The sequence below is a fragment of the Mandrillus leucophaeus genome, unplaced genomic scaffold (assembly GCF_000951045.1).
Source record: "Mandrillus leucophaeus isolate KB7577 unplaced genomic scaffold, Mleu.le_1.0 Scaffold67, whole genome shotgun sequence".
Lineage (NCBI taxonomy): Eukaryota > Metazoa > Chordata > Mammalia > Primates > Cercopithecidae > Mandrillus > Mandrillus leucophaeus.
In genome coordinates, this window is record NW_012107252.1 from 4,360,608 (window position 1) to 4,379,702 (window position 19,095).

Here is a 19,095-nt window from a genome sequence, read left to right on the forward strand (position 1 = left end):
TATTTTTAGTAGAGATGGGGTTTCACCAGGTTGGTCAGGCTGGTCTCAAACTCCTGACCTCATGATCCGCCCACCTTGGACTCCCAAAGTGCTGGGATTACAGGCATGAGCCACGGTGCTCAGCCAAGAAGTTTTTAATGATAGAAAAAAAAATGCTTATAATACTCAATGAAAAAAGCAAATTATTTTTTTAGACGGAGTCTCACTAGAGTGCAGTGGCGTGGTCTCGGCCCACTGCAACCTCTGCCTCCTGGGTTCAAGCGATTCTCCTGTCTCAGCCTCCCGAGTAGCTGGGATTACAGGCACCTTCCACCACACTGGGCTAATTTTTTGTATTTTTAGTAGAGATGGGGTTTCATCATGTTGGCCAGGCTGGTCTCGAACTCTTGACCTCATGATTCGACCTGCTTCAGCTTCCCAAAGTGATGGGATTACAGGCGTGAGCCACTGCACCTGATCCAGATTATTTTTAAAGTGTGACTTCAAGCATGTATTCTCACTATATATATGAAAATAAAACAATGGAAATACACTAAAATGTTCACAATAGTTATCTCACAGTAGTGAAATTATGAATGTTAAAGCAAACTAAATATGGCCTGAGAAGGACTTTGTACTTCTATATTTGAGTGCTTGTGGACAAACTGCATCCTAACTTAATAGGTAGATGAGACTGAAAACCTAATTTAGGAGTATGTGCCTATACCAACAGCTGAGAATTGGCCAATCCCAACAGCCATACTTCAACCACTCATACACTGCTGAGTGTTCAAACTGTGTTCAAATAACGCAAATGCTGAGCTGTAACCAATCCAGTTGTTTCTGTATCTCACTTCTGACTTCTGTACGTCACTTCATTTTTTTGTCTAAAAATTGTCAAATGCCTCTGACCATGAGGCATCCTTGGAGTCTTTCTGAATTTGCTGTGCTTCTGGGGGCTTCCTGATTCATGAGTCATTAATAGATCAAATAAACTCCTTTAAACTTAATTTGGCTTGAGTTTTTCTTTTAACAGATGGTGTCAGAAGTGGGATCTGAAGTAGAGCTTTAATGACCCCCCAGGAGCTGAGGGAACAAGCAAGGTACCTGCAAGGACCCACTTATGTCCACTGATCTCTCAGAGTGACTGGGGATTGTGGGTAAGCTCTCTCTCTCAGATTTCAGAGCTCCAAGGATTTGTGTTTTGAGCTATCCAAGTTTATTTGAGCAAATTTCTTGATCCAAACTGGGTCCAGGATTGGATTTGATCCAGTAATTAGCTGGCTTGGATCCAGTTAGAAGCTTCTTACATCTGACTGGGTCAGAAAGAAACTGGTTGTAAATGGTAATATTGTAGGGGTTGTAAAATTTGGCTCTTAAAAATTCACAGGGATGTTTGTGTTCTACCCCTTTGTTTCATTTTTCTTGTGTGCTTAGGTAGGAAAAATCATTGGCTAAATTCATCAAGGGAACCTGAGAGCAAAGTGCATATTTTAGGTAAAAATGACATCCTTAATTTCTGGAAAACTGAATTCCTTCCAGCTTATACATTAGCTGGTAAGCAGTGAAGTCTTACAGAAATGGCAAAATCTTACGAAAGATAACTTACAGTAGAACGTTCCAAATGAACAATGCACCGAAGTGCATCGAGACTCATCTAGCGATGCTTATTGATATGCAGACACTTTTAAAAATATTTCAATATTTTTATTTAAAGACTTTACGAAGGCTGGGCACGGTGGCTCACATCTGTAATCCCAGCACTTTGGGAGGCCAAGGCAGGTGGATCACTTGAGGTCAGGAGTTCAAGACCAGTCTGGTCAACATGGTGAAACCCCATCTCTACTAAAAGTACAAAAAGTAGCCAGGCATGACGGTGCAGGCCTGTAATCCCAGCTACTCGGGAGGCTGAGGTATGCTTGAATTCAGGAGGCGGAGGTTGCAGTGACCTGAGATCGCACTACTGTACTCACTCCAGCCTAGGTGACAGAGCCAGACTGTCCCCCCCACAAAAAAAAAGAGGCACCTAAATGATTAATTGATTACAAAATTAGATTTGCTAATCTTTTAGCTTAGTTACTATATGATCCAAAGGAAACAGACTGCAGCACCAATTGGCTGACTTTGGATATGTAATGGGGGTACATCTTACCTGAGTAAAGGATGGGACTGGGTGAGAGGTCCTCCCCTCAATAAAGTCCCTCTTGGTTAAAAATGGATAAAGATGACAGGGCCCAATCGGGGGCAAGTTTGGGCCTTGCCATTTCAATATTGGGTGCTAAGTATCCATATGGTGGCTAATGTCTATGTTTTGTCACATGTGTTTTGCTATGTCCAGAATGGAAAATATTAGAATTCAGGTCCACCATGCAGCCGTTTGGGTGGCAACTTGCAAAATTGAGAGGAATTTGTCTGTGGTTCCATGATTTTCCTTTGTGATGCAGCTTGGCCCCCGGAGCGATGCTGTGGCAAGCAGTGTTGCTAGGGCTGCTCAGGGAAGGGGAACCCAGAAACAGGACATGCTGGCAAAGGGGTAAAAATTTCTTACCAGTGAGACTTCTGGCCTCTCTCTCTCTCTGCAAATTGGCTGATGAATAGTAAAAATCACTGTTTATCTCCTCTGTAAAGTTTTGATTAATGAGAAAAAGAATTCTAAGGCTAGTAATTAAGTCATAATGAATCTAATGTATTTTGTGCTATGAATTTGTCTGTGTTGTTCTGTCATGAAGAGGGGTACCTTAGGATAGAACAGGGGCTTAGGACCCCATAAACTGCTCAAGATGGCCAGCAAGCTGGTCAGTAATAAACTTTGCTGCAGGTCCTTGAAACAAACAAAAAAACTGGGTGAGGTCTCCATTTTGTTCTATGTCCTTGGGAACTTGACCTTGTAACCATGTGGCCATACTTTCTCTCGGTCTCTTCCTTCCAGGGAATAGGAATTCTGGGATTCATGTCATAGCTACCTCTAAAAATTATCTTGAGTAGTTAAAAGCCTTTGCAAGCACAAAATTAACTACTCTAGGCTCTTTCTGGGAAGAGCGGGAAGAGCAATGGAAACTCCTAGTGCTGTAGCTCAGCAGCTAAGGCTTTGACTTTTCACAGTGATGCCCTGGGTTCAATTCCTGGCTTAGGGAATGAGTCCTTTCTGGTTTGACATGTGCGTGACCTTTACCATTAATTGATTATCTTCCCCTCCACAAACCATCTTGAATTCTCCTTTCCCTAAGCACCTGTGAAGCTACCTTTGGTCAAGTTCAAAAGCCAGAAATATTGTCAGTGTGGCCTGGCTAGAGTCGGGTAATAAGAAATTTAAAAGGGCTTTTTAAAAGAGGCTTATAGCTGGGAGTGGTGGCTCACGCCTGTAATCCCAGCACTCTGGGAGGCCAAAGCGGGTGGATCACTTGAGGTCAGGAGTTCAAGACCAGCCTGGTCAACATGGTGAAATGGCATCTCTACTAAAAATACAAAACACTAGCCGGATGTGGTGGCGCATGCCTGTAATCCCTGCTACTCAAGCTGAGGCAGTAGAATTGCTGGAACCTGGGAGGTGGAGGTTGCAGTGAGCTGAGATTGTGTCACTGTACTCCAGCCTGGGTGACAGAGCGAGGCTCCATCTTAAAAAAGGAAAAGAAAAAAAAAAAAGAAATTAAGCTGACTTTTAACCATAGTGCTTTTATTTTTACTTATTTTATTTTCTATCTTTTTTTTTGAAACGGAGTCTTGCTCTGTTCCAGGGATTCTCCTGCCTCAGCCTCCTGAGTAGCTGGGATTACAGGCACATGCCACCACGCCTGGATACTTTTTATATTTTTAGTAGAGATGGGGTTTCACCATGTTGCCCAGGCTGGTCTCAAACTCCTGACCTCCAGTGATCTACCTGCCTTGGCCTCCCAAAATGCTGGGATTACAGGTGTGAGCCACTGCACCTGGCCAGTCAGCTTAATTAAAAGTGGATATTCAAGCTCTAACAGACTGGGACTCCTTGCAAAAAACAGAGCAGGTGTCACAGACCTCATTCTGGGAAAAAACTCTGTTTTCCTCATGAAACCCCAGGAATGGGTGGTGGATAGATTCCTCTGAAAATCTAAGGCTAAATATACTTTTAACAATGGCTAATGGCAGTTATTAGGGAATACGTGGCTCTTTGCACATTTACATCAGAGAAGCATGCTCTTGGCCACCTAGAAGTTATGGAAATGTCCCCACTCCCCACTGAGAGATAAGACTTCCATGGGAGCTGGGCTGATTCCCTCTTTTTGGGATCCAGGATCTGGTATAAAAATGGGACCCATAATTTTTGGGGGTCTGTTTTTGTCTTTCAGCTGTGCCTGCTTATTAGGCCCTAGAAACTGCATGTTTTCCTAGCCCTGTTTCTTGAAGGGCTCTACCATGAGGCTAGTAATCCAATTAAGAAACTGGCAAATGAAAAATCTTACAACTACCAGATCTTCTGTCTGTCTGTGTAGTTTATATATGTGTTATGTGTGTGATATTTATGTAAAAGAGCTCTAATTAATTGGCATAAAGAAAAATAAGCGCTTAAATATTTTGAAAGAAAAATAAAAACTGAGGCCGGGCGCAGTGGCTCAAGCCTGTAATCCCAGCACTTTGGGAGGCCGAGACGGGCGGATCACGAGGTCAGGAGATCGAGACCATCCTGGCTAACACGGTGAAACCCCGTCTCTATTAAGAAATACAAAAAACAAGCCTGGCGAGGTGGCGGGCGCTTGTAGTCCCAGCTACTCGGGAGGCTGAGGCCGGAGAATGGCGTGAACCCGGGAGGCGGAGCTTGCAGTGAGCTGAGATCCGGCCACTGCACTCCAGCCTGGGCGACAGAGCGAGACTCCGTCTCAAAAAAAAAAAAAAAAAAAAACTGTAATGCCTTTTAGTTTATGTAACTTTAGTAATCTTTGGGAAATAAAAAATGTTAAAGATTATCGGTAAAACAAAGACATTTGGTCTAAATTAGGCAGGTCAGATATTAGGTTTGCTAAATGCCTTAAGGTGACAAACTGCTTTGATTTTTGAAAATTCCTTCCAAAGCATATGTTTTTTTCCCCAAGGTATAGGCTCTGGGCCTGGGGGGTTGCAGTATGGAGATCTACCTGTCTTGCACCCACCCAAGATCACGATTCTGTCTATAAGTTGCCCTAATAATGGCCAAAATAATGAAACCCCATTTCTACTAAAAATACAAAAATTAGCTGGGCATGGTAGCACATGCCTGTAGTCCCACATACTCGGGAGGCTGAGACAGGAGAATTGCTTGAACCTGGGAGGTGGAGGTTGCAGTGAGCAGAGATTGCTCCACTGTACTCCAGCCTGGTGACAGAGTGAGGCTCTGTCTCAAAAAAAAAAAAAAAAAAAAAAAAAAAAAAAAAAAAAAAAAAAAATTCCAATACTTGAAAAAACACATGATTATTAGTTCTAGTCAAACCTGATACTTCTATTATTTTGCCTTGATCTGAGATCAGGCCCTCCTTGTGACCACAAGATTCCAGATGCCTAAAAGTGATGTCCATGGCAAAAGAAAAAGTTTGGCTACTTTTGCATTCTGGCTTTTCTGTCTTTGTAAGCAAATCAAGAGACTAACAATTGCCCAAATGTCTCACTTCAACTCAGTCCTTCAAAGAATTAGGAAGGAGGGAGAACAGAAAACCTACTTTTATAGGGCCTGGAACTCAAGTCAGCCAAGCAGAGGACTAAAAACTTGGGTTTTCTTGCCTCTTCTCTCAGTGGAGCTATAATTGGGAAGAAACGGCAATTGCTGAGTTAACCCTATGCTTTGTTCTCAGTGTTTTTTTTTTTCCTCCAAAGAAAGCTGGAAAGTAAACACGAAATTATCTTAAAGGGTCCTGATTTAAAAGCTAGATATTTGGTATACAGTTCTGTGATACCCTTTTTTCCTTGTTGACAAAATACTGACGTCTTCCATAAGAATAAAATTTCAATGCTGGTGCACAGGACTTGAGAAAAAAAAACATGTTCAGATCCTACTCCTACTGGCTGGAGAGGTCAAATCAATGAACTTTTTTTTTTTTTTTTTTGAGACAGCCTTTTGCTCTGTTACCCAGGCTTAAGTGCAGTGGCGTGATCACAGCCTCAAATTCTCTCCTAGGCTCAAGTGATCCTCCCACCTCACAGCTTCCAGAGTAGATGAACTATAGGCACATGCCACCACACCTGACTAATTTTTCTATTTCCTATTTTCTGTAGAGACGGGGTCTCACTTTGTTGTCCAGGCTGGTTTCAAACTCCTGGGCCCAAGTGAGTCACCCACCTCAGCCTCCCAGAGTGCTGGGATTACAGGTGTGAGCCACCTCACCTGGCCAATCAACATTCTATTTATTCAGTTTATTCACAGAGCGCCCAAAATGTGCCAGGCACTCTTCTAGACAGTAGGACTACAACAATGAAACAAAACAGGCAAATCCATGGCCTCAGATGCACTTGACAGTTTGGTTGCCTTTATATTTACTGAGCATCTATTAGTGTGTCACAAGATGAATCAGGGATGAAGTCTGTCCTCAAGGACTTCAAAAAGATGGAAAAGACAGACATGTAAATACAATTTAATGGGATGCATGTAATAATTAAAGACTATACAAGATCAGAAGAGGGAATGGTTAATTATGCCTGATGGAGACAAGCAGAGAATATTATTATGGTAGCACAGTAAGGATATCCAATCTAAGTGGTAGTAAAAGGGGAAAAAATTGAGAGACACTTCCTACAGGAATAACATCTAGGGATGTTTCAACAAATATTTAGGAATGTGCCAGAGAACAAAGATAGATGGAAAGGACATCAATTAACCATTATACTTACAGGGAGATTATTCTTAAATCTTCATCAAACCAAACATACCTTTCCCTCTGGTTTTAGATTTTCTGGCTCCATGATGATGCTTCTTTGTGGGAGTGCTTTAATTATATATATTCTTCCAGTTTTTAAGTCCTCTTTAAAAAGGTTATCTTTCCTACCATAGGCTGACCCATGATACCCTCAGACAGCACAGGCTAGCTCAACTGGGGACTCTTTATTTATAAGTCAATACAATGTGCTGTGCTGCTAGAACTTTGTCCCTTCCCCAGCAGCTGATGATTTCTAGAAGTCCCAGAGATAAAAATGAATGCAACTAAGAAGTTCAAAGAGACTACCTTGATTTATTCTTGGTAGCACCTGCATCTTCAGATATCAGTATGCAGTCACCCAATAACAGCCCTGTTGAGAAGGTGTGTAAGTCACATACTCTTAGCTTAATCTTGTTGTTATTGAAGTAAAGGACACATCATGAAACCTCTGGGACATCTAAGGACATGTAAGGAAACCAAGTACAGCCAAATTAATGGATGCCCGAACTGAACAGTAAGAAACCAAGACTACTACTGTCTACCTCTCATGGCACTATCTGGTCCCTCAGCTCTGCTTCTTACCTCCACTCTGCTGTCTTGTGCTTACTTGTGGCTTTCTAGCTATTCCACACTTTTATCTTTTTAAATTTTTAACTTCTTTTAGAGACAGGGTCTCTTTGTGTCTACCAGGCTGGAGTGCAGTGTACCATCATATATAGCTCACTGTAGCATCAACCTCATGGGCTCAAGTGCTCCTCCTACCTCAGCCTCCTGAGTAGGTGAGACTAGAGGTATATGCCATCATGCCCAGCTAACATAACTTCATTTTGTGTGTGGCTTTAATTATTACCATGATTCTGACCTTACCATGGCTGCCTATCCCCAACTCTTGACTTCACTTTGTGGGTCCTATCCTTACTTCTCTGCATCCCGACATAGCTGAGGCAAGGAAGTTGTGACTGCTCTGTTATTCTTCCAAGTGTGAGTCATGTGCATGTACGCATAAGCATGTTAGCAATGGAGATATCCAACATCTGTGGTGGACGTTGCTGGCAATCAATTAAATAGTGATGGATTTTGTTGACGCTGTGGCTGCATGACATTGAGCAAATGACTTTTGAGCATTTTCTTCCTCTATAATATAATACCTAATGAAAGAACTATTGTAAGAAGTGAATATATGTGAAAAGCACCCAGCATAGGGCCTGGTACACGATAGGTGCTGTTAAATCTTTTTCTTTCCTCTCTCTTCCTGCTCTGAAGGTCCAGCCCCAAGACTATAAGCACTGCACGGCAATATCAGATTCTAACACTATAAGAGGGTGACTGTAACCGTGGATACTTCTGGACAAGAAGGAAGTAATCAGTCTCAATTCTCCCTGTTAAGGAGACTAATCTTTAAGTCTCTTAAAGAGAGAAAGATAAATTTGCGGGGGCGGGGGGGGGGTTGGGAGAGGTTCTGTACTAAAAGGAAATCAAGACTAATCCTGGTATATATTGCCTGGCATATATTGCCCATGGCTTTAGCTCACAAAGTTGGCATACTGGCATATTGCTTGAGGCCTTCATAGGGTCAGTGCCAATCTAGGGCCCTGACTCAGGTCTAGGAGCAACTCCTACTAAGGCAAGCAAAGAGCTGGGCCAATACCTGGGCTTCTAGATCTCCTAAGAGATCAGCTTCTTTAGGCTTAATCCAGCTGACATTGTAAAAGAGGGAGGAACACTCAGTTATCAAGAGGTATCACAGTCACAATACTCAGACTAAGCTCTGCTTTGGCCCTGGACATAGAATCCAACACATTTTGAATTAAAATGTTCAACAGATTCTGTGGAACATTCATCTATCATACCACATTCAGAAGTGGATAAAAAACTTGTAAAGTGTGTATAGTTACTAACTTCTCATCAAAGAGAGTACAGATTTTCTTCTCTCTGCAGTTCTCCTTATAGCTTTTCTGCTTAGTCAACTGTGGAAACCCACCTCTCTTCTTTCATTATTATTAATACTAAATTGCTTCTGTTACCTGTCACTACATCTCCTTTCCCCCACTCACCAAGTATATAGTGAATGCCTTACAAATCCAGGTAGCTATCCATTCTCAAAGAATTTGAGTGGAAAATGTTAACATGTAAACAACTAACAAAACCTAAGTGTGACTTTGTAGAAAACATGAAGCTTTCCTACATAAAGAACACAGGGTAGAATATGTTAACTCTCAGAGGTGAAATATAACAAACGATTGCTATAGCAGTCCTTTCTTGAAGCTGGGTCTCCTAGGTTTACTCTTTCCATTAAAAGGAGTCATCATTTGATGACCAGATGATTATAAATGCCTCCTACTTATCTTGAAGAAATCTCTTTCCCATGCAGAATGGTTCATGTTCACTTGCCAGGTTGCATCATTGCTTATTTCCTATAAGACTATTCTGTTTAAAGATTTGTAACTCCCTGCTCAGCTTTCAAGACCTTCTACATGCTGCTATCTACCACCAACCAATTCAATCCCATCTCCCACAACTTTTCAAAGACCTTCACTATTCCAGCCAGGAACAAAGACTCTCCCTCAAGTAACATTCCAATTTGCCCTGCTGTGCCTTTTTACTTTTTCCAATATATTGAAATATATCAATTTTCAGTATATGCTCTTTGATTGCAGCAATTCTGAGAGGTGAAGGTAGATGCGGGGAGGAAAGAGATAAGGGTCTCCTAAACAGATCTGTAGGTGGGGAAACAGTATGTGCTGAGGCTCTGTATCATTCTCTACTGCAGCAGGTTCTGGGAAAGTCCCATTTGGCAGAGCTTCTGGCCAGGACCTATAGCCGTATCACCAACTTCAGGTTTGTCCTCAAGGTACACACACCATTGCACTACACTTGCCAGGTGTGGGAATAACTAACTGGTACTGGCCAAATGAGCTACAAATAAGCCATAACAACCAGGATGAGATGACTAGGTTTGCTGTAAAACTGCCTGCATATACAGACACTGAAAGCCACAATCCTCTTTGATAGTATTAAGAAAATACTGTCAGTTTTTTGTAGGTGTGATAATGATATTAAGGTATTTATTAAAAAAAAAAAGAGCCTCTTTCTCTCTCTCTATATATATATGTATACGTAAAATATATATCTATTTTAAATATCATCTTTATCCTGGAAGGGTCCTTTCATGCTGAAATATATTTACAGATGAAATTATATCAAAATATTTACAGATGAAATTATATCAAAATGCCTTGCTTTAAAACAATTTACGGTAATGGGGGGAGAGAAATGGTGGCATATATAAAACAAAATTGACAATGAGTTGATAATTGTTGAAACTGTGTGATGGATACATGGGAGTTCATTATTTTCTTTACTTTTGCATTTATGTGAAATTTTCCACAGTAAATCATTTTTTAAAAAGTCATCCTTTCTAACACAGTTGTGTCCCCTCTGCCCATCAAGGCCTAGGCTCATTTCGTATGGCTTCATTTTTATTTGAGAGTGAAAAATAAACTCTTCAATGGCCAAGAGTTAATTTCATTTCTGGAATACAAACAGCCCAGACTGGTCACTGAGAAATAGGTCTTGGATCACCCTCTAAATCTTGGCAACAAGTTACCCTGCTATCTAAAAAGTAAGGTCTCCACGTTCCACCATGGAGCTCAGGCTGTAATTTCTATGAGGGCAGGGCCATATCTGTTTATTTATCATTGATCCCATGGTTGATTTAGCACAATGCCTGCCTCATAATGAGTGCTTAATAAGTATGCGTTGATGGAATGAAAACATTTTTCAGAGGTCAGAAGGGAGCAGGGCAACAGTGTCCTTGGTAGGGGAAACAGAGATGTAACAATCCTTGGGAAAGCTTTCTAAAAGTCCAAATGATTTGTTTTACCATTGGCTCTACATGGGCCTCCCCATAGGAACTTAGCAAGTGTTGTGGGGGGTGGGGGGTGAGGGGTAGGACACCGCAAGAAAGATCATACTGGCCAGGGGAACAATCCTCCTTCCTCTTAATATTCCAATATATATTCAAGTCCATCAGCCAAAGGCAGAGCTAGCATTTAAACTCAGGTTCTCAAATTCTTTTCTCCAGATGGTCTGAGATACCTCTTCCTACTGTGGTATCTGTTCACCTAGATAAGTTTCTGCCTTGAATAGCACTGGTGAACTTTCCAAACTTATCCAACAGTCATCAAGGGAAGCTAGCTGCTCCTATTCTTAACCATGCAGTTATTAAATCTTTTCCCACCTGTTCCTTTGAGGACTGTAGCTGCTTTTCTTATAAAAAATCCTTGAGATCAACTGCAAAAGGGGTTTTCTCTTTGAAAACTCAAGTCCAGTGATCTGCCAAACACAATCTCTGGAAACTATTTAAGTCCTACAATTCTGTTCTCCAAAAAAAAAAAAAAAAAAAAAAATCAGAAGTGTGCCACATTTTGTTTCTCTGCACTCATTGAAGTGGACTTCTTTTCTAAAATTGGGGAGAAACTTGCTCTTCTTCTTCTCTTCTGTGGTTAAGTCTCTAGCTCTTTGCTAAGAGGGCCCATCTATAGGATAACTGCCTAGGAGAAGAACATGTAATTAGAGACAAATAGCGTAAGGGCTGTGGAGCTCGATCCTGTTGAAGGAGGGAAGAAGAGCCTGGAACTGGGCAGAAAGAGGCACCATGGGTTACTACAAGTGTTACAAAATATTTCGTTGACGTATTATAACACATGCTGCAAAAATACAAGCAGGGGACTCTGTGGTACAGATAAAACAACACTATGTTGATGACATAATTTCATTTCTAAAACAAAAATGAGAACTGTGCTATTGTGCTATTTTTAGAAACTGGTTATCTAAATTATGAAGGTTTAAAACTTCAGGAATTCACGAAGTAGCTAGTTAAGCACTGTAGGTTTGACTCTACCACCCTTTTTCTTACCCATTTTCCATTAGGAAATCCACGACGTATTTTTTTAAACAGTAGAGGTGGGCATCCACAAGATCCGTGTGGAAACGTATTCTAGGGTACCTGCCAAAAAAAATAAGAAGAAGAAGAAGAAAGAAGAGGCTCACAATCAGGTAACATGGTCTCCATTCTATTATTAGGTAGTAGGCACTGGTAAGTTTATGAGGGTCACAGCCATGCTGCCTACACCCCTTTCTGGGGAGACCAGGACAGTGGACCCCAGCCCTGATTCTACCACATAAAAGGTCTTTTCCCTAGAAACCCTATGGCATACTTTCTGAGGCTTTTAGGATTCTAAAGAAATCTGGTGAGATATCATATCATGATAATCTACCTTCTTCTATTCGATCATTAACATTTTTTTTTTTGAGACAGTCTTGCTCTGTTGCCCAGGCTGGAGTTCAGTGGTGTGATCTCGGCTCACTGCAACCTCTGTCTCCCAGGTTCAAGCAATTCTTGTGCCTCAGCCTACCAAGTAGTTGAAACTATAGTTGTGCACCACCATGCCCAGTTAATTTTTGTATTTTAGTAGAGATGGGGTTTCACCGTGTTGGCCAGGCTGGTCTTGAACTCCTGGTCTCAAGTGATCCACCCATCTCAGCCTCCCAGAGTGGTGAGATTCACAGGTGTGACCCACTGCACCTGGCCTCTATTATAAATTCTTATACACAATTCTTGTAACAAACATTTTCCTGCTTCTTACCCTAATTATCCTACTTTCCCCAGACCATACCTTAGCCATGCTTTCTTTTGTCTCCATGATTTGGTATGTATTCTCCATCTTCGCAGAAGATGGAGTAAAATTATATGAACAATCCTAACTTCCTACTCCTACTTATTTCTCAGGACTCACCCCAGGATACACTTCCTCTAGGAATCCTTCACTGACAACAGTGAAGTCTGTGCTCCCTCAACACTTGGTATCTACCTCGATTGGACAACTTAACATACAGTAAAGAAACAGACTATTTACTTTCTCTCTCTCCCACTAGACTGAATTTCAGTAGAGCAGAGATTTATCTTCACATCCTTAGCACTTAGCATTATGCCTGACACAGACTAAATGTCCAATAAATAGTTGTTGAATAAACAAATAAATGAATAAATTAGGTCAAATTAAGGCATCTGCCTAGGTGTAAAAAATGCCACGCTGGTAACGTCTGGGGTCACTTTATTTAATAAAAATAAACACCCAGGGAAGAGAAGGGGAGTATGGTTAAAAAAAAAAAAAAGATTCCAGTCATAGATGCCTGGTTGTCGTTTTTCTTCTAACTCTGTGTTGCTTTGCTTTGACTGCCTTGTAGGTTTTTATTTTTATTTTTAGAGACAGGGTCTTGCTGTGGCTGGAGACAGCCACTTGTCTAGGCTGGAGTGCAGTGGTGCAATCATTGCTCACTGTAGCCTCTATCTCCTGGGCTCAAGTGATCCTCCTGCCTCAGCCTCCTGTAGCTGGGACTGCAGGCATGCACCACTATACCTGGCTAATTTTTTTTTTTTTTTTAATTTTTAGTAGAGACAAGATCCCACTATGTTGCTCAGGCTGGTCTTGGACTCCTGAGCTCAAGCAATCCCCCTGCCTTGGCCTCCCAAAGTGCTGGGATTACAGGTATGAGTCACCACACCTGGCTGCCTTATAGTTTTAAGGAAAATTATTATCATGGGATCTAGATACCCCAGAAGCAATTTATCCAACAAGTCATGGTGTACCAATCTGGGCTTCTATTCTTCTGCGAAAAGTGCAATATAAGAGTCAGAGACTTGGGAATCCCACACCCATACCATACACAAGCTAATTAATGTATACAATGAGGATGAAGAAGAAAGTAAAAGGTACTTTCATGGTTTAACTTTCTGAAATTCTCAAGTTCTACGAAAGTCCTCAAGGAATAGATTGTAGCAAATGTGGGTGTGACTGTAGCAAATACGATTTGTGGTACCAGTGTTTCACTTGAACTCTACATCTTAATATTTCTTTCTTTTGATCTAACCAATTTGAAGAGTTGCAATCTCCTGTTCATTCCCTTGGTTTATAAATTCCTTTCATCATTCATACACTCCATATTATTTAATCTTCACAACTACCTTCTGAGGTAGATGTACTACTCTAATGTTTATAGTTGAGTCAACTTGTACTGATCGAGCCAGGATACAAATAACTTAAAAGTCTGAATAAGTATCTTCTAAACTGTTACCAATCCCTAGTATATATGGCATAAAATCTATATGGTATTTTATAAATGCTTTTTCAGTTTTAAAAAACTCTCATTCTTCCATTTTTTATAAGACAAAATGTTCCAAAAATGTAACTGATATACTTAAGGATAGAGATGTAACTAGCTACCAAGCTGGAATATGATGCAGGAACAGAAATGGATGATTTGGAATTTTTTTTTTTCCTTTCAGGTTAAATGTGTAGTGAATATAAATCTTGGCACTGGGACATTAATGACATTTAAGTTGCCAAAAAGGAGGTTGCCTTATTTCATTTTATTGTTTTTAGAATTATATTAGAAATAAAGATTGATATTTTAAAACAAAACCAAAAACCTCAAAGAGGTACCAATGAAATGTGAATAACTGGCTTATGGCTCTGGGCCAGGATGATGTTTTGAGTCTATATATAATACAGAAAGAAATCAATAAATGGAAGTAAATAAGATATTTATAAATAGTTTTTTTTTTTGTTTTGAGACAAAGTCTCGCTCTGTTGCCGAGATGGAGTACAGTGGCATGATCTCAGCTCACTACAAGCTCTGCCTCTGGGGTTCACACCATTCTCCTGCCTCAGCCTCCCGAGTAGCTGGGACTACAGGCACCAGCCACCAGGCCCAGCTAATTTTTTGTATTTTTTTTTTTAGTAGTCGGGGTTTCACCATGTTAGCCAGGATGGTCTCAATCTCCTGACCTCATGATCCGCCCGCCTCGGCCTCCCAAAGTGCTGGGATTACAGGCGTGAGCCACTGCGCCTGGCCAATTTTATGTTTTAAAAAAGAAAATATGGCCGGGTGCAGTGGCTCATGCCTGTAATCCCAACACTTTGGGAGGCCGAGGCAGAAGGATCGCTTGAGCTCAGGAGTTCAAGACCAGCCTGAGCAACATGGTGAAACCCAATCTCTATAAAAAATACAAATAGCCAGGTGTGGTGGCATGACATGCATCTGTAGTCCCAGCTACTAAGCAGGCTGAGGCGGGAAGATTGCTTGAGCCTGGGAGATTGAAGCTGTGGTGAGCCATGATCATGCCACTGCACTCCAGCCTAGAGGACAACAAAGTAAGACCCTTTTGTTTTGTCTCAAAACAAAACAAAAAACAAAACAAAAGACCATCATTTGCCAACCATAGAAAAAGTCCATTGCAAATCACTTAAACCAGGAGCTGGAGGTTGCAGTGAGCCGAGATCGTGCCACTGCACTCCAGCCTGGTGACAGAACAAGAACTCATCTTAAAAAAAATAAGTCCACCGCAATTTTAAAAAGTCCATTGCAATAAAAACTTTATCGGAATCCTTTCGATGAATAAATAAAAATGAGAAATTATATAAAAATTTAACCTTCATGATCTGCCCGCCTCGGCCTCCCAAAGTGCTGGGATTACAGGCATGAGCCACCGCGCCTGGCCAATTTTGTGTTTTAAAAAAGAAAACATGGCCGGGTGCAGTGGCTCACGCCTGTAAAGTCTATAAGACCTCTGAAGAACCACACATTTTTTCTTCTCTTCACCTAACTCTTTAAATTAAAAAAATGATTTTTATTTTTAACTTTTTCTTTTGGAGATGGAGTCTCATTCCATTGCACAGGCTGGAGTGCAGTGGCGTGATATCGGCTCACTGAAACCTCCGCCTCCCGGGTTCAAGCAATTCTCCTGCCTCAGCCTCCTGAGTAGCTGGGATTACAGGTGTGCACCACCACGCTGGCTAATTTTTGTATTTTTAGTAGAGACGGGGTTTCACCATGTTGTCCAGGCTGGTCTTGAACCTCTGACCTCAGGTGATCCATCCATTTCAGCCTCTCAGAGTGCAGGGATTACAGGCGTGAGCCACTGCGCCTGGCCTGAGCACAATTCTAAAAGTGTTACTCTGTGTGTGTGTGTATTTGCGTGTGACATGGTTTGGCTCTGTGTCCCCACGCAAATCTCATCTTGAACTGTAATCCCCACGTGTGGAGGGAGGGAAGTGATTGGATCATGGGGGCGTTTTCCCCCCATGCTGTTGTCATGATAGTGAGTGAACGCTCACAAGATCTGATGGTTTTATTTATTTTTTGAGATGGAGTCTTGCTCTGTCGCCCAGGCTGGAGTACAGTGGTGTGATCTCAGCTCACTGCAACCTCCGCCTCCCAGGTTCAAGTGATTCTCCTGCCTCAGCCCCCAAGTAGCTGGGATTACAGGTGCCCACCACCATGCCCGGCTAATTTCTTTTGTATTTTTAGTAGAGACGGGGTTTTACCATGTTGGCCAGGCTGGTCTCGAACTCCTGACCTCAAGTGATCTGCCTGCCTCGGCCTCCCAAAGTGTTGGGAATACAGGTGCGTGCCACCATGGTTGGCTAATTTATTTTTTATTATTTTATTTTTAGTATAGACGGGGTTTTGCCATGTTGGCCAGGCTGGTCTCCAACTCCTGACCCCAGGTGATCGACCGCTTGGGCTTCCCAAAGTGCTGGGATGACAGGTACGAGCCACTGCACCTGGCTGAACTCAGAATTTCTGCTGTCAATTTCACCTTATCCAAAATTCTCTCCAAATTCTTTTTCTTTTTTTTTTGAGACAGAGTCTCACTCTGTCACCCATGCTGGAGTGCAGTGGCGCCATCTCGGCTCACTGCAAACTCTGCCTCCCGTGTTCACGACATTCTCCTGCCTCAGCCTCCCAAGTCGCTGGGACTACAGGCGCCCGCCACCACTCCTGGCTAATATTTTGTAATTTTAGTAGGGATGGGGTTTCACCATGTTAGCCAGGATGGTCTCGATCTCCTGACTTCGCGACCTGCCCGCCTCGGCCTCCCAAAGTGCTGAGATTACAGGGGTGAGCCACGGCACCCGGCCTGTACTTGTGATTTGATTATCTTCATTTGTTCAAAAGTTATCCTTTCTAGCCAGGTGCCTTGGCATTGCACCTACAGTCCCAGCCACTTGGCAGGCTGGGGGTGGGAAGATCACTTGAGCCTGGGAGTTTGAGGCCAGCCAACACAGTGAGACCTTGTTTTTTTGTTTGTTTATTTGTTTTTAAAAAGTAGGCCAGGCATGGTAGCCCTCACCTATAATCTAAGCACTGTGGGAAGCCAAGGCAGGAAGAATGCTTTGGCTCAGGAGTTCAAGACCACCTGGGCAACATGGAAAGGCCCTGTCTCTACTAAAAATTTAAAAATTAGCGGGGTGTGGTAGTGTACACTTGTGGTTCCAACTACATGGGAGGCTGAGGCAGGAGGATCACTTGAGCCTGGGAGGTCGAGGCTGCAGTGAGCCATGACTGCGCCACTACACTCCAGTCTGGGCGCCAGAGGGAGACCCTATCTCAAAAGAAAAGAAAAAAAAAGTACGTAATGCAGTACTATAATGCAGTGTAATTGTAATAGGGAAGATGAAATTACTTCTGAAAAATGATTTTTGGAATTAAACACTCCTATGAATCTACCACTGCAGACTGGGTATGATGGCTCACACCTGTAATCCCAGCACTTTGGGAGGCTGAGGCGGGCAGATCACTTGAGGTCAGGAGTTTGAGACCAGCCTGGCCAATATGGTGAAACCCTGTCTCTACTAAAAATACAAAAAATAGCCGAGTGTGGTGGCATATGCTTGTAGTCCCAGCTACTCGGGAGGCTGAGGTGAGAGGACTACTTGAACCCAGGAGGTGGAGGTTGCAGTGAGTTGAGAGTTTGCCACCACACTCCAGCCTGGGCAACAAGTGAGACTGTCTAAAAAAAAAAACAAAAAAAACCTAGATGCAGTTGTTCACACCTGTAATCCCAGCACTTTGGGACGCCGAGGCAGATGGATCATCTGAGGTTGGGAGTTCGAGACCAGCCTGGAGTTCGCCAACGTGGTGAAACCCCGTCTCTACTAAAAACACAAAAATTAGCCAGGTATGGTGGCGCATGCGTATAATCCCAGCTACTCATGAGGTTGAGGTAGGAGAACCGCTTGAACTTGGAAGGTGGACGTTGCAGTGAGCTGAGATTGTACCACTGCACTCCAGCCTGGGCGACAGAGTCAGACTCTTTCTCAAAAAAGAGGAATCATACAGTATTTATCCTTTTGTGACTGGCTTATTTCATTTAGCATAATGTTGTCAAGGTTTATCTGTGTTGCAACATGTGTCAAAATTTTCTTCCTTTTTAAGGCTGAATACATTCCCTTGTATGTATAGACCACATTTTGTTTATCCATTCATCTGTTGATGAACATTGGTTTTCTTCCACCTTTTGGCCATTGTGAGTAATGCTATAAATATGGGTGTACAAATATTTATTCAAGTCTCTGCTTTGACACATACACTTCTTAAAAAAATTTTTTTAAGGAAATAAAATTTCGAACATACATAAAATTCAGGATAAATTCTCATATATCCATCAATCAGGTTAAATAATTTTCAACATTTTGCCAATCTTTTTTATTTTTATTTTTGCTATAGTACTTATCATGAGTTGAATTGTGTTCTCCACAAAAGATATTGAAGTTGTAACCCTCCAGTACCTGTAAATGTGATCATATTTGGAAACAGAGTCTTTGCAGATGATCGAGTTAAGATGAAGTCTTTTTTTTTTTGGGGGGGGGGGCCATCAATCCAATATAGGTAGTGTCCTTATAGAAAGGGAAATTTGGACACAGAGACAGATATGTAGAGGGAAGACGAGGTAGAGATATGGGGAGAATGTCATCTATAAGCCAAAGATGCCTGAGGCTACTAGAAGATAGGAGAGAGGCATGAACAGATTCTCCCTTACCACCCTCAGAAGGAACCACCTGCTGACACCTTGGAATTTGGACTTCTGCCCTCCAGAACTGTAAGACAATAAATTTCTGCTGTTCTAAGTCACCCAATTTATGTACTTTGTTATGGCAATCCTGGCAAACTATACAGTATTTTAAAGCAAATGCCAGATATTGTGTCATTTTACCTATAAATATTTCAGTATGTGTAGTATATATTTCTAATTGCTAAGAACTTTACAATATAATTTTGATGTCATTATCAATGATATAATAATGTCATCTAGTATCCTATCTGTATTGATTTGTCTTTTTCCATCTGGTTTATCTGATTTGAGATCCATTAAAGTTCTCACATTACATTTGCTTATTTTATTTTATTTTATTTT

At 41.7% G+C, this 19,095-nt stretch overlaps 1 protein-coding gene across 2 annotated transcripts in view; it reads right to left on the reverse strand.

Annotated features, from left to right (window-relative positions):
* The window catches only part of EIF2B3 (eukaryotic translation initiation factor 2B, subunit 3 gamma, 58kDa), a 150,448-nt gene that overhangs the window by 32,060 nt on the left and 99,293 nt on the right, over window positions 1–19,095 (reverse strand). For both annotated transcript variants that reach the window (XM_012001865.1, XM_012001864.1), the window contains exon 6: window positions 11,752–11,841. In XM_012001865.1, coding sequence (XP_011857255.1) covers window positions 11,752–11,841 — 90 coding nt within the window. The remainder of the gene's footprint in view (window positions 1–11,751; window positions 11,842–19,095) is intronic.